Source organism: Maniola jurtina, chromosome Z, assembly GCF_905333055.1.
Source record: "Maniola jurtina chromosome Z, ilManJurt1.1, whole genome shotgun sequence".
NCBI classification, from domain to species: domain Eukaryota; kingdom Metazoa; phylum Arthropoda; class Insecta; order Lepidoptera; family Nymphalidae; genus Maniola; species Maniola jurtina.
The window spans coordinates 6,384,211-6,399,470 of NC_060058.1; the positions used below are offsets into that span (position 1 = coordinate 6,384,211).

Below are 15,260 nucleotides of genomic sequence, written 5' to 3' on the forward strand. Positions count from 1 at the left end.
TGCCCTCGCTCTCCCCCGCGCCGCCCGCCACCGGCGACTCCTGCGTCACAAGTGTACATACGCTCGGTGCCGCTGATACGTACACAGGCTGATGACCTCGATCTGCTGGTGCGCGGGCGCGGGCTCGCTGTCGGACTCGTGCGCGGCACTGGCCCCGCTGTCGCCGAGCTCGCTGCCCTCGCTCTCCCCCGCGCCGCCCGCCACCGGCGACTCCTGCGTCACAAGTGTACATACGCTCGGTGCCGCTGATACGTACACAGGCTGATGACCTCGATCTGCTGGTGCGCGGGCGCGGGCTCGCTGTCGGACTCGTGCGCGGCACTGGCCCCGCTGTCGCCGAGCTCGCTGCCCTCGCTCTCCCCCGCGCCGCCCGCCACCGGCGACTCCTGCGTCACAAGTGTACATACGCTCGGTGCCGCTGATACGTACACAGGCTGATGACCTCGATCTGCTGGTGCGCGGGCGCGGGCTCGCTGTCGGACTCGTGCGCGGCACTGGCCCCGCTGTCGCCGAGCTCGCTGCCCTCGCTCTCCCCCGCGCCGCCCGCCACCGGCGACTCCTGCGTCACAAGTGTACATACGCTCGGTGCCGCTGATACGTACACAGGCTGATGACCTCGATCTGCTGGTGCGCGGGCGCGGGCTCGCTGTCGGACTCGTGCGCGGCACTGGCCCCGCTGTCGCCGAGCTCGCTGCCCTCGCTCTCCCCCGCGCCGCCCGCCACCGGCGACTCCTGCGTCACAAGTGTACATACGCTCGGTGCCGCTGATACGTACATAGGCTGATGACCTCGATCTGCTGGTGCGCGGGCGCGGGCTCGCTGTCGGACTCGTGCGCGGCACTGGCCCCGCTGTCGCCGAGCTCGCTGCCCTCGCTCTCCCCCGCGCCGCCCGCCACCGGCGACTCCTGCGTCACAAGTGTACATACGCTCGGTGCCGCTGATACGTACACAGGCTGATGACCTCGATCTGCTGGTGCGCGGGCGCGGGCTCGCTGTCGGACTCGTGCGCGGCACTGGCCCCGCTGTCGCCGAGCTCGCTGCCCTCGCTCTCCCCCGCGCCGCCCGCCACCGGCGACTCCTGCGTCACAAGTGTACATACGCTCGGTGCCGCTGATACGTACACAGGCTGATGACCTCGATCTGCTGGTGCGCGGGCGCGGGCTCGCTGTCGGACTCGTGCGCGGCACTGGCCCCGCTGTCGCCGAGCTCGCTGCCCTCGCTCTCCCCCGCGCCGCCCGCCACCGGCGACTCCTGCGTCACAAGTGTACATACGCTCGGTGCCGCTGATACGTACACAGGCTGATGACCTCGATCTGCTGGTGCGCGGGCGCGGGCTCGCTGTCGGACTCGTGCGCGGCACTGGCCCCGCTGTCGCCGAGCTCGCTGCCCTCGCTCTCCCCCGCGCCGCCCGCCACCGGCGACTCCTGCGTCACAAGTGTACATACGCTCGGTGCCGCTGATACGTACATAGGCTGATGACCTCGATCTGCTGGTGCGCGGGCGCGGGCTCGCTGTCGGACTCGTGCGCGGCACTGGCCCCGCTGTCGCCGAGCTCGCTGCCCTCGCTCTCCCCCGCGCCGCCCGCCACCGGCGACTCCTGCGTCACAAGTGTACATACGCTCGGTGCCGCTGATACGTACACAGGCTGATGACCTCGATCTGCTGGTGCGCGGGCGCGGGCTCGCTGTCGGACTCGTGCGCGGCACTGGCCCCGCTGTCGCCGAGCTCGCTGCCCTCGCTCTCCCCCGCGCCGCCCGCCACCGGCGACTCCTGCGTCACAAGTGTACATACGCTCGGTGCCGCTGATACGTACACAGGCTGATGACCTCGATCTGCTGGTGCGCGGGCGCGGGCTCGCTGTCGGACTCGTGCGCGGCACTGGCCCCGCTGTCGCCGAGCTCGCTGCCCTCGCTCTCCCCCGCGCCGCCCGCCACCGGCGACTCCTGCGTCACAAGTGTACATACGCTCGGTGCCGCTGATACGTACATAGGCTGATGACCTCGATCTGCTGGTGCGCGGGCGCGGGCTCGCTGTCGGACTCGTGCGCGGCACTGGCCCCGCTGTCGCCGAGCTCGCTGCCCTCGCTCTCCCCCGCGCCGCCCGCCACCGGCGACTCCTGCGTCACAAGTGTACATACGCTCGGTGCCGCTGATACGTACACAGGCTGATGACCTCGATCTGCTGGTGCGCGGGCGCGGGCTCGCTGTCGGACTCGTGCGCGGCACTGGCCCCGCTGTCGCCGAGCTCGCTGCCATCGCTCTCCCCCGCGCCGCCCGCCACCGGCGACTCCTGCGTCACAAGTGTACATACGCTCGGTGCCGCTGATACGTACATAGGCTGATGACCTCGATCTGCTGGTGCGCGGGCGCGGGCTCGCTGTCGGACTCGTGCGCGGCACTGGCCCCGCTGTCGCCGAGCTCGCTGCCCTCGCTCTCCCCCGCGCCGCCCGCCACCGGCGACTCCTGCGTCACAAGTGTACATACGCTCGGTGCCGCTGATACGTACATAGGCTGATGACCTCGATCTGCTGGTGCGCGGGCGCGGGCTCGCTGTCGGACTCGTGCGCGGCACTGGCCCCGCTGTCGCCGAGCTCGCTGCCCTCGCTCTCCCCCGCGCCGCCCGCCACCGGCGACTCCTGCGTCACAAGTGTACATACGCTCGGTGCCGCTGATACGTACATAGGCTGATGACCTCGATCTGCTGGTGCGCGGGCGCGGGCTCGCTGTCGGACTCGTGCGCGGCACTGGCCCCGCTGTCGCCGAGCTCGCTGCCCTCGCTCTCCCCCGCGCCGCCCGCCACCGGCGACTCCTGCGTCACAAGTGTACATACGCTCGGTGCCGCTGATACGTACATAGGCTGATGACCTCGATCTGCTGGTGCGCGGGCGCGGGCTCGCTGTCGGACTCGTGCGCGGCACTGGCCCCGCTGTCGCCGAGCTCGCTGCCCTCGCTCTCCCCCGCGCCGCCCGCCACCGGCGACTCCTGCGTCACAAGTGTACATACGCTCGGTGCCGCTGATACGTACATAGGCTGATGACCTCGATCTGCTGGTGCGCGGGCGCGGGCTCGCTGTCGGACTCGTGCGCGGCACTGGCCCCGCTGTCGCCGAGCTCGCTGCCCTCGCTCTCCCCCGCGCCGCCCGCCACCGGCGACTCCTGCGTCACAAGTGTACATACGCTCGGTGCCGCTGATACGTACATAGGCTGATGACCTCGATCTGCTGGTGCGCGGGCGCGGGCTCGCTGTCGGACTCGTGCGCGGCACTGGCCCCGCTGTCGCCGAGCTCGCTGCCCTCGCTCTCCCCCGCGCCGCCCGCCACCGGCGACTCCTGCGTCACAAGTGTACATACGCTCGGTGCCGCTGATACGTACACAGGCTGATGACCTCGATCTGCTGGTGCGCGGGCGCGGGCTCGCTGTCGGACTCGTGCGCGGCACTGGCCCCGCTGTCGCCGAGCTCGCTGCCCTCGCTCTCCCCCGCGCCGCCCGCCACCGGCGACTCCTGCGTCACAAGTGTACATACGCTCGGTGCCGCTGATACGTACACAGGCTGATGACCTCGATCTGCTGGTGCGCGGGCGCGGGCTCGCTGTCGGACTCGTGCGCGGCACTGGCCCCGCTGTCGCCGAGCTCGCTGCCCTCGCTCTCCCCCGCGCCGCCCGCCACCGGCGACTCCTGCGTCACAAGTGTACATACGCTCGGTGCCGCTGATACGTACACAGGCTGATGACCTCGATCTGCTGGTGCGCGGGCGCGGGCTCGCTGTCGGACTCGTGCGCGGCACTGGCCCCGCTGTCGCCGAGCTCGCTGCCCTCGCTCTCCCCCGCGCCGCCCGCCACCGGCGACTCCTGCGTCACAAGTGTACATACGCTCGGTGCCGCTGATACGTACACAGGCTGATGACCTCGATCTGCTGGTGCGCGGGCGCGGGCTCGCTGTCGGACTCGTGCGCGGCACTGGCCCCGCTGTCGCCGAGCTCGCTGCCCTCGCTCTCCCCCGCGCCGCCCGCCACCGGCGACTCCTGCGTCACAAGTGTACATACGCTCGGTGCCGCTGATACGTACACAGGCTGATGACCTCGATCTGCTGGTGCGCGGGCGCGGGCTCGCTGTCGGACTCGTGCGCGGCACTGGCCCCGCTGTCGCCGAGCTCGCTGCCCTCGCTCTCCCCCGCGCCGCCCGCCACCGGCGACTCCTGCGTCACAAGTGTACATACGCTCGGTGCCGCTGATACGTACACAGGCTGATGACCTCGATCTGCTGGTGCGCGGGCGCGGGCTCGCTGTCGGACTCGTGCGCGGCACTGGCCCCGCTGTCGCCGAGCTCGCTGCCCTCGCTCTCCCCCGCGCCGCCCGCCACCGGCGACTCCTGCGTCACAAGTGTACATACGCTCGGTGCCGCTGATACGTACATAGGCTGATGACCTCGATCTGCTGGTGCGCGGGCGCGGGCTCGCTGTCGGACTCGTGCGCGGCACTGGCCCCGCTGTCGCCGAGCTCGCTGCCCTCGCTCTCCCCCGCGCCGCCCGCCACCGGCGACTCCTGCGTCACAAGTGTACATACGCTCGGTGCCGCTGATACGTACATAGGCTGATGACCTCGATCTGCTGGTGCGCGGGCGCGGGCTCGCTGTCGGACTCGTGCGCGGCACTGGCCCCGCTGTCGCCGAGCTCGCTGCCCTCGCTCTCCCCCGCGCCGCCCGCCACCGGCGACTCCTGCGTCACAAGTGTACATACGCTCGGTGCCGCTGATACGTACATAGGCTGATGACCTCGATCTGCTGGTGCGCGGGCGCGGGCTCGCTGTCGGACTCGTGCGCGGCACTGGCCCCGCTGTCGCCGAGCTCGCTGCCCTCGCTCTCCCCCGCGCCGCCCGCCACCGGCGACTCCTGCGTCACAAGTGTACATACGCTCGGTGCCGCTGATACGTACATAGGCTGATGACCTCGATCTGCTGGTGCGCGGGCGCGGGCTCGCTGTCGGACTCGTGCGCGGCACTGGCCCCGCTGTCGCCGAGCTCGCTGCCCTCGCTCTCCCCCGCGCCGCCCGCCACCGGCGACTCCTGCGTCACAAGTGTACATACGCTCGGTGCCGCTGATACGTACATAGGCTGATGACCTCGATCTGCTGGTGCGCGGGCGCGGGCTCGCTGTCGGACTCGTGCGCGGCACTGGCCCCGCTGTCGCCGAGCTCGCTGCCCTCGCTCTCCCCCGCGCCGCCCGCCACCGGCGACTCCTGCGTCACAAGTGTACATACGCTCGGTGCCGCTGATACGTACATAGGCTGATGACCTCGATCTGCTGGTGCGCGGGCGCGGGCTCGCTGTCGGACTCGTGCGCGGCACTGGCCCCGCTGTCGCCGAGCTCGCTGCCCTCGCTCTCCCCCGCGCCGCCCGCCACCGGCGACTCCTGCGTCACAAGTGTACATACGCTCGGTGCCGCTGATACGTACATAGGCTGATGACCTCGATCTGCTGGTGCGCGGGCGCGGGCTCGCTGTCGGACTCGTGCGCGGCACTGGCCCCGCTGTCGCCGAGCTCGCTGCCCTCGCTCTCCCCCGCGCCGCCCGCCACCGGCGACTCCTGCGTCACAAGTGTACATACGCTCGGTGCCGCTGATACGTACACAGGCTGATGACCTCGATCTGCTGGTGCGCGGGCGCGGGCTCGCTGTCGGACTCGTGCGCGGCACTGGCCCCGCTGTCGCCGAGCTCGCTGCCCTCGCTCTCCCCCGCGCCGCCCGCCACCGGCGACTCCTGCGTCACAAGTGTACATACGCTCGGTGCCGCTGATACGTACACAGGCTGATGACCTCGATCTGCTGGTGCGCGGGCGCGGGCTCGCTGTCGGACTCGTGCGCGGCACTGGCCCCGCTGTCGCCGAGCTCGCTGCCCTCGCTCTCCCCCGCGCCGCCCGCCACCGGCGACTCCTGCGTCACAAGTGTACATACGCTCGGTGCCGCTGATACGTACACAGGCTGATGACCTCGATCTGCTGGTGCGCGGGCGCGGGCTCGCTGTCGGACTCGTGCGCGGCACTGGCCCCGCTGTCGCCGAGCTCGCTGCCCTCGCTCTCCCCCGCGCCGCCCGCCACCGGCGACTCCTGCGTCACAAGTGTACATACGCTCGGTGCCGCTGATACGTACACAGGCTGATGACCTCGATCTGCTGGTGCGCGGGCGCGGGCTCGCTGTCGGACTCGTGCGCGGCACTGGCCCCGCTGTCGCCGAGCTCGCTGCCCTCGCTCTCCCCCGCGCCGCCCGCCACCGGCGACTCCTGCGTCACAAGTGTACATACGCTCGGTGCCGCTGATACGTACATAGGCTGATGACCTCGATCTGCTGGTGCGCGGGCGCGGGCTCGCTGTCGGACTCGTGCGCGGCACTGGCCCCGCTGTCGCCGAGCTCGCTGCCCTCGCTCTCCCCCGCGCCGCCCGCCACCGGCGACTCCTGCGTCACAAGTGTAAATACGCTCGGTGCCGCTGATACGTACATAGGCTGATGACCTCGATCTGCTGGTGCGCGGGCGCGGGCTCGCTGTCGGACTCGTGCGCGGCACTGGCCCCGCTGTCGCCGAGCTCGCTGCCCTCGCTCTCCCCCGCGCCGCCCGCCACCGGCGACTCCTGCGTCACAAGTGTACATACGCTCGGTGCCGCTGATACGTACATAGGCTGATGACCTCGATCTGCTGGTGCGCGGGCGCGGGCTCGCTGTCGGACTCGTGCGCGGCACTGGCCCCGCTGTCGCCGAGCTCGCTGCCCTCGCTCTCCCCCGCGCCGCCCGCCACCGGCGACTCCTGCGTCACAAGTGTACATACGCTCGGTGCCGCTGATACGTACATAGGCTGATGACCTCGATCTGCTGGTGCGCGGGCGCGGGCTCGCTGTCGGACTCGTGCGCGGCACTGGCCCCGCTGTCGCCGAGCTCGCTGCCCTCGCTCTCCCCCGCGCCGCCCGCCACCGGCGACTCCTGCGTCACAAGTGTACATACGCTCGGTGCCGCTGATACGTACACAGGCTGATGACCTCGATCTGCTGGTGCGCGGGCGCGGGCTCGCTGTCGGACTCGTGCGCGGCACTGGCCCCGCTGTCGCCGAGCTCGCTGCCCTCGCTCTCCCCCGCGCCGCCCGCCACCGGCGACTCCTGCGTCACAAGTGTAAATACGCTCGGTGCCGCTGATACGTACATAGGCTGATGACCTCGATCTGCTGGTGCGCGGGCGCGGGCTCGCTGTCGGACTCGTGCGCGGCACTGGCCCCGCTGTCGCCGAGCTCGCTGCCCTCGCTCTCCCCCGCGCCGCCCGCCACCGGCGACTCCTGCGTCACAAGTGTACATACGCTCGGTGCCGCTGATACGTACACAGGCTGATGACCTCGATCTGCTGGTGCGCGGGCGCGGGCTCGCTGTCGGACTCGTGCGCGGCACTGGCCCCGCTGTCGCCGAGCTCGCTGCCCTCGCTCTCCCCCGCGCCGCCCGCCACCGGCGACTCCTGCGTCACAAGTGTACATACGCTCGGTGCCGCTGATACGTACACAGGCTGATGACCTCGATCTGCTGGTGCGCGGGCGCGGGCTCGCTGTCGGACTCGTGCGCGGCACTGGCCCCGCTGTCGCTGAGCTCGCTGCCCTCGCTCTCCCCCGCGCCGCCCGCCACCGGCGACTCCTGCGTCACAAGTGTACATACGCTCGGTGCCGCTGATACGTACACAGGCTGATGACCTCGATCTGCTGGTGCGCGGGCGCGGGCTCGCTGTCGGACTCGTGCGCGGCACTGGCCCCGCTGTCGCCGAGCTCGCTGCCCTCGCTCTCCCCCGCGCCGCCCGCCACCGGCGACTCCTGCAACACGATTTAGGTCATATAAGATGCCCTATTCTTCGCCAAACGGAAGGTAGTGAGACATTTGCTATCTCTGTCAATCATAACCAACGACTTTTTTCTTCTAACAGCGCTTATCTTTTCCTTAATTTGGCCCAACTGGGTTGCATGAAGAAGAAGGTTCCATCCAGTCATGTCTGAGAAAATATCCCAAATAAATGAACTTTGTGTATTTAAAGGTTAAAAAAATTGACACTTAATAATGAAAATTATTAAACTACTGCGTAAGTCAAAACAAAGTTCCATAAAAAATTCTAAAATAGTGCTATATTTTTTTATAATGTTCCCTGTAAAATATGAAAGCATTAAGTACTTAGAGACATTAACTTACTTGTTTAGACAAAAATCTTACTGCAGGTCTTATGATCTACCAGTTACACATCTCCGTTTTGTGAGAGAAAACCTAATGAAGACAGACTTCAATGTTATTGTTTATTTTGAGAAGAAAATAGTCACCTGACGTGTTGAAGAAGATTCTGCTTCCGCTTCTTCTTCCGAAGAAGAAGATTCTGCTTCCGCTTCTTCTTCCGAAGAAGAAGATTCTGCTTCCTCTTCTTCTTCACCGCCTTCAACCTCCTGCTCGTCCTCTATGTCTTCGTCCTCTTCGCCCTCCTGGTGTATAAATACAAACAAAGCTACTTTATATTTTACTCAAGTGTTCTAAAAAAATGAAGAATACATCTTACGCATTTCTTTCCATCTCTAAACTGAACGAGATTGACAAGTCTAATTCTAATGCTATCTATGTCCACATGTTACTGAGAAAAAGGATCTTGGCAGACTCAGACAGATGGACAACTACAATGGTTTCTTTTTCCAAAATCAAATCAAAACTTATTTATTTAATGTGGGACAAATAGTGTCTCTCATGCTACGTCGGTGACTCTAGACCCTGGTTTGGTATGAACAACCAGCAAGAAACACTTGCTCTTTTTATGTCATAAAAAGGTACAATATGTAGCAATACACTGCACCATCTGGGGGCAACTGAAAGCTCAGTCGGTTTCGTTGACGCAACTTTGTCGGTAAGTAATTCACCAACTATTGTTTATTAGCCTCGACTTAATAATTGATTTTAGATAAATTACACAATGGTTATATTTTCATGTTGACAAATCTAAAAATTCTTTTGATACTTTTGAGGTACGGAACCCTAAAAAAAATAACAAATAGTTAGTTTACCCTATACATGGTGCTCGTGCATCGCTCGTCGTCTTCCTCCGAATCAACTACGATGACGCCCTCGTCGTCTTGGTCGCAGCGCGACGACGTCGGCACCTGGTACTCCACCTCCACTGAACGCTCAAAGCCCTATCAAACAAGTTATAAACAGAGAAGGTTAATACAAAGCGTAACCTACCGCTGACCAGAACCAAAATATGTTCAGCAATGAATTAATCCTAATATCCCAATTCTACTAATATTATAAATGTGAAAGTGTGGATGTTTGTTACTCAATCACGCGAAAACTATTGGACGAATTTGGCTGAGGAATGGAGATAGATTATATCCTGGATTAACACATAGGCTACTTTTTATCCCGGAAAATCAAAGAGTTCCCGCGGGATTTTGACAAACGTAAATCCACGATGACGAAGTCGCGGGCATCAGCTAGTATAGTATAATAATCGCTGTTGCATGCGGCGCACGGGCGGGCGTCGCCGGGCTGCGCGTGCGTCGTGCTCACTGGAACATACCTGAACTCGTGTCCGTTTGGCAGTGAGCGGTCGCTGTTGCATGCCGCGCTTGGGCGGCCGGATGCCGGGCTGCGCATGCGACGTGCTGACACCGGGCTCGGCGTGCACCGTGCTGACACCGGGCGCGGCGTGCAACGTGCTGACACCGGGCGCGGCATGCGACGTGCTGACGCCGAGCGCGGCGTGCGACGTGCTGACACCGGGCGCGGCGTGCGACGTGCTGACACCGGGCGCGGCGTGCAACGTGCTGACACCGGGCGCGGCGTGCGACGTGCTGACGCCGAGCGCGGCGTGCGACGTGCTGACACCGGGCGCGGCCTGCGAAGTGCTTACTCCTGGCGCCGTATGCGACGTTGTGACGCCTGGACACATATTATTGTTATTTGACAAACTTTGCATTATAGAAAACGGCGACTTTGCACTTGACAATGATATGTTTTTCTTTTTAAATAAAATAGCGAGCAAATGAGCAGGCGGGCTCTAAATAATGTTATTATAGAGCTACATTAACTCTTGTATACATAATATAGTCAGTAGTAAATTAAATATTTTTTAGTTTTTAGTGTATGTGAATGAATGAATGAATGAATATACTTTTATTGTACACCACAAAATTAGTACAGAAAAACACATAAAAAGCTCAACAAAATATAGGTACAATTTGGCGGCCTTATCGCTACCTAGCGATCTCTTCCAGGCAACCAAAATGGTCCAAAGGATATAGCTATAGATATTAGAGGTAGGTGGTGCAAGTATACATTTATATATAATATTGGGATAAATGAATACATAAATATATAAATAAATAAATAAATACATAAAAACATGTTAAAATTTAAATTAAATATACTATAAATAATAAAATACATAATATAGACCTAAAAATAATAATAAATAAATATGATATATAGATAAATAATAAATCCTCATACTATTATTAAGACTAGTAGAATATGTTCCAATAAATAAATCCGATAATGCTAAAGTGATAGTGACAAATAGTAATCTTTCACCAGCCTCTTAAATATATTGATTGACTTAGCCTCCCTGATTACAAGAGGCAAGGCATTCCACAATTTAATAGATTGAACTGTGAAGGATTTATTGAAAAAGGAAGAAGAATGTGAAGGCGTCCTTAAAATAAGCTTCCTAGAGGTGCGGAGAACTTGTCCCGGACGCGCTGCAAATTCGAATTTCTCCTTCAAGTAAGGAGGAGAAGAAGGGTGAAACAATACACAGTACAGAATAGAAAGGATATGTAAGTTCCGGCGAAGTCGGATGGGTAACCACTTGAGACGAGACCGAAAATGAGATACATGGTCATATTTGCGCAACCCAAATATGAACCGAATACTAGTGTTTTGAAGTCTCTCAAGCTTGTTTAACTGATCCTCTGTTAAGTTAATATAACTTGCGTCGGCATAATCAAGGATAGGAAGAAGTAAAGTCTGTACTAACATAATTTTAGTAGGAATTGGAAGAAATAATCGTAAACGATGCAAAGAGCTCAGAGATGCAAAAGTCTTCCTGCTAATCTGTTTTATGTGATTCGTCCAACCTAAATTGCAATCCATATGTATCCCCAGATTTTTAACGGAATCACAATATGGGATGACAATACCATTGTACTCGATGGGAGGAAGCGTAAACCAATCAATTTTTGAGAAATTATGTGCTTATTGAATTATGTTATATGTACTTATTGAAGTCAGGTTTTCATTTCAAAATTTTTAAACACTAAGCATGCAAGTGCTCGGGTTACCAGTTTTTTGCTATAAAAACTAGTATAAATGCGAGAGGGTGACTGTCTATCTGCTTTGCACGATCCATCTGTTTAACTAATTTTGATGAAATTTGGTACAGAGATAGCTCGCACCCTGAAGACGGAAATGGGCTACTTAGTAATCCGGAAAATCAAAAAGTTCCTAGGGGATTTTAAAAACCTTGCCACCAGATGTAGTCGCAGGCATGACCTAATAATGAAATACATGACACATTCCCCCACCTGGAGCCACGTGCGAGGTGCTGACGCCGGGCGCGGCGTGCGAGGTGCTGACGAGCGGCGCGGCGTGCGACGTGCTCACCGGCGCCGACGCGGACGTCGGGCCCGCGCTCACTGCTCATGCAATATAATACCAGATTTGAATTATTCAAAGTTATATTATATGGGTACGAACAGGTTCTTTATACATTAGGAACATTCCATTTTTACCAAACTAAGGGAGAGTGTAGTGTTTAGCAGTTACGATGGTTCATTGTTACTCATTAGATTTTTATAAATGAGGTATTGCTGGCTCATTTGATGATCCGGCTGTATGACGTCATAACAAACATATGGAAGAATTCTCTAATGACAGAATAGTGATAGGATATCGCGTACTACAACTAAGTTTCAGTTAAAACGAGACAGGTTTATGCTAGCAATATAACGCTGTCTCGTTTTAACAGTATCTTAAGTCTGAGCAACATCAAAGTGATCATAGATCTCAGCCTTAGTGCCTTCCTACACTTATGCAAGGTGCTTGCCGACCTCTGAATACTAAACGAAGACATTGGCTCTGAATGTGAACTGTGAATGTATCCTGATGGAGGCCCAAGTGCAAAACGTTCTATGAGTGTGCAGTTTGCGGTTTACAGAATTACACTGTCTCTATCTTATAAAAGTATAAAGTTTAAGGACTACCCAGTTTTAAACAAATGGATTTAAAAAAGCAAGCAGCCGTTTAGGGGACCACGCTGTCTTGTTTGTATAGACATCATCACTGGATGCTACATTGCCTCTGCAGGCACCACTCTCCTAAGAAACCGTAGCTTTAGGCTTCAGTCTTACATTCCATTGAAAAGGGTTTAACAAATCGTTTTATATATTGACGAATGCGTGCTATGAATGAGAACTACAGATTGAAGTTACGGATGCGCGAGCGATGTAGATGTGACGTTGTGATGCCTGGTTTAATATAAATAGGCAATCCTTCAAGTTCAGGACCATTCCTTAATTCTATTACCTGCAAACACTATGCAGGAGTGCTGTGTAACTAATACGTAAGTGAAGTGATTGCTGTGTAACCCTGTAAAGAAGGGTTCCTTGTAACGGAAGTTCTAACAGCTACACTGAGATTCTACTAACAACCTGACTGCTACCACACCTTCTCTGTTATTGATCTCCTCGGCCAGCCGGGCATTTGTATCACTTGCTGTGTTATTTTCTGCTTTAAGTTTTGCTAATTGTTCCGTCAAACGTGACATATTATCTTTAAGAACTTGCAGTTCTTCATAAAGTTTTTTAATTTCTTCTACGACATTATTCTGTTGACATGCAAGCAATGAGTATTGTTCTTCTAATTTGGATTTTTCAACTTTTAGTGCACCTAACTCTTCACTTACTTTTCTAAGATTTTCTTTCTCATTTGTCAGCATTTTAGCAAGAGTTTCTCTTGCAAACTCTCTGAAGGCAGTGTTTTCGGAAAATACTTCGTAATCCTCCTGCTCTTCCTCTATGTCTTCGTCCTCTTCGCCCTCCTGGTGTATAAATACAAACAAAGCTACTTTATATTTTACTCAAGTGTTCTAAAAAAATGAAGAATACATCTTACGCATTTCTTTCCATCTCTAAACTGAACGAGATTGACAAGTCTAATTCTAATGCTATCTATGTCCACATGTTACTGAGAAAAAGGATCTTGGCAGACTCAGACAGTTATATTTTCATGTTGACAAATCTAAAAATTCTTTTGATACTTTTGAGGAACGGAACCCTAAAAAGAATAACAAATAGTTAGTTTACCCTATACATGGTGCCTGTGCATCGCTCGTCGTCTTCCTCCGAATCAATTACGATGACGCTCTCGTCGTCTTGGTCGCAGCGCGACGTCGGCACCTGGTACTCCACCTCCACTGAACGCTCAAAGCCCTATCAAACAAGTTATAAACAGAGAAGGTTAATACAAAGCGTAACCTACCGCTGACCAGAACCAAAATATGTTCAGCAATGAATTAATCCTAATATCCCAATCCTACTAATATTATAAATGTGAAAGTGTGGATGTTTGTTACTCAATCACGCGAAAACTATTGGACGAATTTGGCTGAGGAATGGAGATAGATTATATCCTGGATTAACACATAGGCTACTTTTTATCCCGGAAAATCAAAGAGTTCCCGCGGGATTTTGACAAACGTAAATCCACGATGACGAAGTCGCGGGCATCAGCTAGTATAGTATAATAATCGCTGTTGCATGCGGCGCACGGGCGGGAGTCGCCGGGCTGCGCGTGCGTCGTGCTCACTGGAACATACCTGAACTCGTGTCCGTTTGGCAGTGAGCGGTCGCTGTTGCATGCCGCGCTTGGGCGGCCGGATGCCGGGCTGCGCATGCGACGTGCTGACGCCGAGCGCGGCGTGCGACGTGCTGACACCGGGCGCGGCGTGCAACGTGCTGACACCGGGCGCGGCATGCGACGTGCTGACGCCGAGCGCGGCGTGCGACGTGCTGACACCGGGCGCGGCGTGCGACGTGCTGACACCGGGCGCGGCGTGCAACGTGCTGACACCGGGCGCGGCGTGCGACGTGCTGACGCCGAGCGCGGCGTGCGACGTGCTGACACCGGGCGCGGCGTGCAACGTGCTGACACCGGGCGCGGCATGCGACGTGCTGACGCCGAGCGCGGCGTGCGACGTGCTGACACCGGGCGCGGCCTGCGAAGTGCTTACTCCTGGCGCCGTATGCGACGTTGTGACGCCTGGACACATATTATTGTTATTTGTCAAACTTTGCATTATAGAAAACGGCGACTTTGCACTTGACAATGGTATGTTTTTTTTTTGCAGCAGGCGGGCTCTAAATAATGTTATTATAGAGCTACATTAACTCTTGTATACATATTAAATATTTTTTAGTTTTTAGTGTAAGTGCTTATTGAAGTCAGGTTTTCTTTTTAAAATTTTTAAACACTAAGCATGCAAGTGCTCGGGTTACCAGTTTTTTGCTATAAAAACTAGTATAAATGCGAGAGGGTGACTGTCTATCTGCTTTGCACGATCCATCTGTTTAACTAATTTTGATGAAATTTGGTACAGAGATAGCTCGCACCCTGAAGACGGAAATGGGCTACTTAGTAATCCGGAAAATCAAAAAGTTCCTAGGGGATTTTAAAAACCTTGCCACCAGATGTAGTCGCAGGCATGACCTAATAATGAAATACATGACACATTCCCCCACCTGGAGCCGCGTGCGAGGTGCTGACGCCGGGCGCGGCCTGCGAGGTGCTGACGAGCGGCGCGGCGTGCGACGTGCTCACCGGCGCCGACGCGGACGTCGGGCCCGCGCTCACTGCTCCTGCAATATAATACCAGATTTGAATTATTCAAAGTTATATTATATGGGTACGAACAGGTTCTTTATACATTAGGAACATTCCATTTTTACCAAACTAAGGGAGAGTGTAGTGTTTAGCAGTTACGATGGTTCATTGTTACTCATTAGATTTTTATAAATGAGGTATTGCTGGCTCATTTGATGATCCGGCTGTATGACGTCATAACAAACATATGGAAGAATTCTCTAATGACAGAATAGTGATAGGATATCGCGTACTACAACTAAGTTTCAGTTAAAACGAGACAGGTTTATGCTAGCAATATAACGCTGTCTCGTTTTAACAGTATCTTAAGTCTGAGCAACATCAAAGTGATCATAGATC

The 15,260-nt window shown here is 56.9% G+C and overlaps 1 protein-coding gene across 1 annotated transcript; it reads right to left on the bottom strand.

Annotated features, from left to right (window-relative positions):
• Positions 1-8,139: 8,139 nt before the first annotated feature.
• Positions 8,140-15,030, bottom strand: LOC123880461 (nucleoporin NSP1-like). The gene is made up of 11 exons (XM_045928587.1): positions 15,021-15,030; positions 14,780-14,896; positions 13,858-14,300; positions 13,346-13,471; positions 12,946-13,080; positions 12,672-12,867; positions 11,567-11,677; positions 9,562-9,923; positions 9,047-9,175; positions 8,321-8,476; positions 8,140-8,151 (listed from the first exon to the last, which is right to left on the bottom strand). The coding sequence occupies exons 1-11, from the start codon at positions 15,028-15,030 to the stop codon at positions 8,140-8,142; spliced, it is 1,797 nt and encodes a 598-aa protein (XP_045784543.1).
• Positions 15,031-15,260: the final 230 nt, after the last annotated feature.

Excerpts from the sequence above, each read along its gene's own strand:
- LOC123880461 (XM_045928587.1), bottom strand. Across the intron at positions 11,678-12,671 it reads GTTGTTAGTAGAATCTCAGT|TGAGCGCGGGCCCGACGTCC; the intron begins GTAGCTGTTAGA and ends TTGCATGAGCAG. Across the intron at positions 9,924-11,566 it reads CACCTCGCACGTGGCTCCAG|GCGTCACAACGTCGCATACG; the intron begins GTGGGGGAATGT and ends ATATGTGTCCAG.